This window comes from Podarcis filfolensis (assembly GCF_964270895.1).
Source record: "Podarcis filfolensis genome assembly, chromosome: 9".
In the NCBI taxonomy this organism is placed as follows: Eukaryota; Metazoa; Chordata; class Lepidosauria; order Squamata; family Lacertidae; genus Podarcis; species Podarcis filfolensis.
The window spans coordinates 77,689,841-77,695,879 of NC_139610.1; the positions used below are offsets into that span (position 1 = coordinate 77,689,841).

At 67.0% G+C, this 6,039-nt stretch overlaps 1 protein-coding gene across 1 annotated transcript; it reads left to right on the plus strand.

Moving 5' to 3' along the window:
* Positions 1-1,167: 1,167 nt before the first annotated feature.
* DOK1 (docking protein 1) lies at positions 1,168-4,944 on the plus strand. Its single transcript, XM_083572138.1, has 5 exons — positions 1,168-1,319; positions 2,108-2,404; positions 2,745-2,841; positions 3,133-3,305; positions 3,769-4,944. Exons 1-5 carry the CDS (start codon positions 1,251-1,253, stop codon positions 4,828-4,830), a joined length of 1,698 nt encoding a protein of 565 aa, XP_083428264.1. The 5' UTR covers positions 1,168-1,250; the 3' UTR covers positions 4,831-4,944.
* The last annotated feature ends 1,095 nt before the right edge of the window (positions 4,945-6,039 follow it).

The following is a 6,039-nucleotide window of genomic DNA, read 5'->3' on the forward strand; positions in this document are numbered from 1 at the left end:
CTCCAGATGCCTCTCAGCTGAGAGGCCATGGGGTTCCCATGCCAGCCCCCTTCAGCCATGCCGCTGCCGCAGGAGCTCTGCCCGCCTCCTCTGGGCTCCAAGGGCAGGAGAGGCTTTGCCCCGCCCTGCTGGGATCCGAAGCTGGATGCCAGTCCTTCTTGAGGGCCCAGGTCAGGCCGTTGTCTGTGCTGGGAGGGTCCAGTGGTCAAGCGCAGGTCATTCCCCGGCGGCATTTGTGTCCTCCTGCGTGGTCTCTAGGGGGAAAGGTGGGGCAGGAAGGCATCACAGAAATGTAGAGTGGGAAGGGACCCCAGGGTCATCTAGTCCAACCCCCCAGAACGCAGGAATCTCAACTAAAGCATCCATGATGGAAAGGGAACAAGAGCCCTGTGACTACTACTAGATCACCCCAAAGGGGACCCCGCTCGTCCAGCCTCCTGGCTACCCCCCCCCCCCGTTGCCAGACAGATGCCCATCCTGGGAAACCCGTCAGCGAGTCCAGAGTGCGACAGACCCCACTCCTCTCTTGCGGCTTCCCCGCCCGGGCCGACTCCGCATTGCGGCCGAGAAGCTCTTCGGGGGTCCAGGACAGACCTGCAGCGCGGGGATCCTCCCGCCCACGGACACGCGCTCCCACCCGAGACCTACGAGCTCCGGAGTCACGAAGCAAAAGTTTAGACAACGTTTCTGACGTCGCAGCCAACTCCCCCCCCCCCCGCCGGGGGACTTGCCCCCACGCTTCCAAATACAAACGCGCTTCTTTCTTCTTTTTTTGCGTCGGTTGGGGATTATTTTTTCCTCTAAGGTGGCCTCTCGCCCGAATGTCCGCTCCAGAAAGCGGAGTATTTTCTCAACCTTTTTTTTGTCCCGTCGAAGTTTTGATGTTTCTGGTCTCGTAACGTCCCAAATGCAGAGGCAAACTTTGGATCACGAAACCGTTCCCTTGGCGGTGGCCACGTCGTCCGGCGGGATGAGGCCCCCGAGCAGAGAAAGGGCCCCCGGGCCGGCCGTCCTTCGAGGCTGCTTCCGGCCAGAGGGCGGCCCCGAGCGCGGCCGCCTGCCCCTCCGGCCCGCCCCTTGGCGGCCGGGCAGAGCCAGGCGAGCGCCCCATCCCTGGCCCGGGGGCGGAGCCGCCCCTCCCCGCCCGGCGGCTTCCGCTCCGTCGGCGAAGCCCCTCCCCGCGCCGAGAGGCGGCGGCGGCGGCGCTGACAGATCCGGAGCGGCTGGGCTGCCCGCGGCGACTCTTCCGGATGGACCCGCCGGTCAAGGCCGGGCCGCTCCTGCTCCAGCAGCCGTCGGGGCTGCGCATCGGCGCCAAGGTAAGGGCGTCCTGCCGCGGCCGGGGCCCCTCGGCGGGGCTGCTCCGAGCGCCACCCGCCCGCCCGCCGGCGCTTCCGGGATGGGGCGCTGCCGCAGCGCGGTCTCTGCGCGGGGCGAAAGCGCGGCCGGCCGAGGGGCGACTCTCCTGGACCCGGAAGCGCGGCCCCGCCCCGTCCGCGCCGCCCCTTCGGGATGGGGGCCCCGTGGGCTGCTCTGCCTCGACGAAACGCCGCGACCACCTCCCTGCCCGAGGCCCATCCGGGACCCGCTCCTGGGCTGCTTGGGGCACCTCCCGTGCTCTCCCTTCTTCCGACGCCCCGTCGAAGCCAGAGGAGCCGCGCGCGGAGGAGGCGGCGGCGGCGGCAGCGTTCATTCCTGCCGCTCGGGCGCCTTGTCTCGCCCTCCGGGGCCGCCCGTCCAGCTTCCAACTCTGGGTCCGGTCCCGGCGACGGGCTCTGCTCTCTCCTCAGGGCTTCCCGGCCCTTTCCACAAACGTGCGCCAGACGAGCGCGCCCCCCCAGCGCCCCGGGGTGCTAATAGGGGTACCTGGCGTCGTGGCCGCTGCAGGGAGCAGAACTGGACCAGGCCGGATTGACCACTCTCCTTGAACCCTGACTTGGAGGCTCCTGTTGGGCCTCTCATATGGCAGCTGAAGGCAGCGAGGGGAGGGCAGACCCTTCCCTGGTTATATGCAAATTCCCTGCTTGCAGAAAGGCAGGCTCCAAGTGCACCGACTGTGTGTCCTGCGGCTCCTCTGCCCCCATTTCCTCTCTGCCTCTCGTTGCAGCGATGGAAGAAGAGCTGGTTTGTGCTCTACCCGGCCAGCCCGCATGGTGTGGCGCGCCTGGAGTTCTTCGACGGCAAGGAGGGTCCCGTGCCGGCGGAGCGAGTGGGCACCAGGCGCCTGGACAAGAAGATTGTGCGCCTGGCGGACTGCGTGAGCGTGGCGCCCGCCCCAGACGGCAGCCCCAAGGAGGGCCTTTCTGCCTTCCGCCTGGAGACCAGCGAGCGCAGCTACCTCTTTGCCGCTGAGCCCCACGAGGCGGCCGACTGGATGGCCAGGCTCTGCGAGGCAGCCTTTCTGGTGAGCCCACCCTGGGGTGGCGGTTGGGGGGGGTCTCAGCGCCTTGCAGGGAGAGGCCCTTGCCCGAAACCCTGCTCAGCTGCTGCTGCTGCCAGCCAGTGTAGACAATACTGTGCTGGCTCTGCATAAGGCAGCTCCCGATGTTCCAGGGACGGTGGAGGGCTGGTCAGTCTTGGCTGGTGGGAAGAGCCCCCACTTCACTCCTTGCCCCCCCGGCCGTGCTCAGGGGCGGCAGGGGTGCTGTGCATGCCAGGGATGCCCTGGATGCCCCCTGCAGCAGAGGAGCTGCCATTCCTGGGAAGGGATGGGGGTGTCTGCTGACGTTCTTCTCTCCCGGCAGGGCAACCCTGGCAAAGCAGCACAGCCTGCAGCCGACTGTGCTGGGGGGCGACCCCTGGAGATGGCCATGAACGCCATTTATTACTCCCGAGAGGAAGGTAGGAGGCGCTCAGGAGCAGAGCTGGCTCCACCCTGTCCCCGTCAGACTTTCAGCCCATCCCCCCCCCCCCAGTTTGGGTGGTGGGGCAGAGGGAGTTCCATAGGAAGTCACGGCTGCTGCAGGACAGAATTGCATGCTGGGAGTCCCCCGCTTTGGAAAATGCAGCTTAGGCTGGGAGGATTCTGGCTGCCAGGGCTGCTGATTCTGGGTGACAGCTGCTGGGCGGGTGCCTGCCCCCCCCCCAGGGTCCCTGGGGGTCGCCTGCTCTGACTCTCCCCCTTGGCCACAGTCAGCGAGTTCTGGGTGACGGTGCAGAAGACGGAGGCTGCTGAGCGCTGCAAGCTGCAGGGGGTCTACGTGCTCAAGGCGTCCGGCGAGGGCCTCATCCTTGGGGACCCCCACTCCAACCAGCCCCTCTTCACCTGGCCCTACCGCCTGCTCCGCAGATATGGCCGGGACAAGGTGGGTCCAGGAGGAGGGGTGCATGTGGGAGGGAGAGGCAGGTAGGCGGGGGGGGGGAGGCTGCATTACTGGGGGCAGGACCATGGAAGCCCAAGGAGTTGAGATTCCTGCATTGCAGGGGGGTTGCAACTCTGTGAACAGGAGGAGCTGCTCTTGCTCCCTGTCTGTCAAAGAGCTGCCCTGGGAGAGCTGGTGATGGGGGCTGGGCTCCCTCAGTGGTTGAGGAGGTGCCCAGCTGGCACAGGGTGGGGCAGTGGGGAGCAGTCCCCGGCCTTCTGTGCTGCCCAAGAGCTTTACGGCCAGCTCAGAAGCTCTTGCTGGCCCTGTGGGATTCTGGCTGGCGGGGCTTGTGCGCAGAGCGGGCAGAGCAGGGGCGGGGGAGGTTCCTGTGCCCCTCAAAGGGTGCCTCTTGGCCCCGGGGCTCCTTTGCGGCCCCTGACTGTGCCCGCTCTCTGCCCCGCAGGTGATGTTCTCCTTTGAAGCCGGCCGGCGCTGTGAGTCTGGGCCAGGCAACTTCACCTTTGAGACCAAGCAGGGCAACGAGATCTTCCACGTGGTGGAGGCGGCCATTCAGGCGCAGAAGGCACAGGTGGTTGAGCATCGTCACAGCACCTGCTCCCTGGACGCCGAGGTGGGCCAGCTCCCGGGCGCCCTGGCCGGCTCGCTCAGCCTGGAGGGGGAGAGCCTGGCGCCCGCTCTGGCCCCCGAGAGACCCGGCCTGCGCCCGGCCCTGGCTGCCAAGCTCAGCGCTGCCACTGCTGCGGAGGAAGAGGAGGTGGTGGCCCCCGCCAAGGGGCTGGGCCTGCGGGACCCTCTGGCCAAGTGGCCCAGCACTCCCCCCCGCTCCCCACTCCCTGAGGTGCCAGGTCACCCACTGCCCCCCGAGGACGCGGGCAACGTCTACTCCGAGCCTCTGGACGCGCTCAGGGCCCCTCGCCCCCGGCCGGACGCCCTCTATGCGGAACCCGTGGACAGCCGGCGCGAGGGGGGCAAGGAGCGTTGCCCTCCCCAGAGCAAACTGCTGTATGAGGAGGTGGGCCCTGGTGGCGGGCAGGACAAGCACAGCGGCAAGGTGCACATCTACGACGAGCCGGAGGGGCGGGCCCAGTGGCCGGTGCCCACACCCACTGCCATCTACGACGAGGCCCGCCTCCCCTGCGAGGCCTGGCGGACGCAGGGCATGGAGAGCCCGGCTGGCTACGAGCTGCCCTGCCTGCCGGGGACGGGGGAATATTCAGTGCCGGCCTTCCCCCCAAAGCAAGGCCTCTCCAAGCCCCCCAAGCCCTGCCCTGCCCCCAAGCCCCCCCGCACCCACAAGAAGCCCCCCCAGCCTGGAGCCCCCAGGCCGGCCCCCGGCAACAGCAACAACAACAACAGTGGCCGCGGGGGGGAGGAGCCCCTTTACAGCAAGGTGGTGAAGCCGCCCCTGGCCAGCCCCTGTCGCTCAGGGGGGAGCAGTCGGGAGGAGCAGTCGGTGGACGAGAGCCGGCCGGCCTCCATCTACGAAGACCTGGGTGAGATCTGATGGCTCCCAGGGAAGTTGGGGGGGGGCAGGGGACCCCCTTGGGTCCTTGCAGGATCCGTCTTGGGCAATATTTTTCTACAGATGTCTATTTTCATATTAAAGCATTTTGTTTCAGTGGAGCTGAATGCACTTGGGGGGGGGGACTGAGTGCCCCAGGGTTTGTGCCCAGGGCAACGGGTGGGGGGGGGCTGAGCAAAGCAGGTTTTTGGAGCTGCTTTGGGAGGCTGCAGTTTGGAGCAGGCCAGGAGAGGGGAAGCTGAGCCCTGCCAACTGTCGGGGGGTGGGTTCCCCCCACCTTCCCCTGGTCCTAAGGGCCCCTCCAATGTGGGGTGTCCTGCTTCAGAGCAGTGGACTATCTCCTTCAACTGGGGGGTCTGCCCCACTTCATTTTTTCTGGGTGGGGGGAGAGACGCCCCTTTCCTGGCCCCTGAACTGCCTGGGAGTGTTGAGCCCCCCCCCCGCTTCCTTCTACTAGTCCCTGGCAGAACTCCCTCCCCCAAACGATGCAGCCTGGGGGTGCAGCCAAGGCGGAAGAGGCCCAGGGAGCGGCTGCAGCCCCCGCCTCCTGCGCTGCTTCCTCCTCCGGGGCTTCTCAGCAGGTTCCCTCTTCTGTCTTCCCCACAGCTGGGGGAGGGGAGTGCCCTGCTCTTGCGGGGGGGGGGGGGGACAGAAGGGCACAGCTCAAGGTTTGTTGCAACAAAGACAAAAGTTTATTGAAGGGGTTCTCCAGAAACTGGGGAGGGGCTTCCAGCCATACTCGTCCCCCAAGCAGACAGAGATCCAGGCATTGCTGCAGAGGCTCCAGTTTTGCCACACGAAGGGGAGGGACAACTCCAGGCCCCCCCTCAGGTGCTCAACAGGGTCCTTGTCATGGGGTGCCTGTCTGGGTTGGGCTCCTCTTTTTGTGGGAGCTCTGGCTCAGCGGGGCCTCCATGGGGCGAAGGGAGTGGCCCCTGCGGTGTCACATGGCGTCCAGGAACTCTTCTTCGTCTCCGGAGAACAGGGAGAAGGCGGGGGGGCGGGGGGCAGCGGGTGCCATGCGCAGGGGGGCCACCATGGCCCTGGCCTTGCCCTGCTGTGGGCAGAAGGAGGAGGTGGAAGAGGCAGCGTGACCTCCAGGCGAGGGCTGGGTCCCCCTTGCCACTCCTGGGGGGCACCGGTTCCCTTTGCATCTCAAGCGGTCTGGCACAAGTGGGGTGGACCTCCGCC

Bases quoted from the DNA above. Each gene is read 5' to 3' on its own strand.
- DOK1 (XM_083572138.1), top strand. From the start codon at position 1,251: ATGGACCCGCCGGTCAAGGCCGGGCCGCTCCTGCTCCAGCAGCCGTCG. The intron at 1,320-2,107 runs GTAAGGGCGTCC...CTCTCGTTGCAG, and splicing joins GGCTGCGCATCGGCGCCAAG to CGATGGAAGAAGAGCTGGTT. The intron at 2,842-3,132 runs GTAGGAGGCGCT...CCTTGGCCACAG, and splicing joins TTATTACTCCCGAGAGGAAG to TCAGCGAGTTCTGGGTGACG.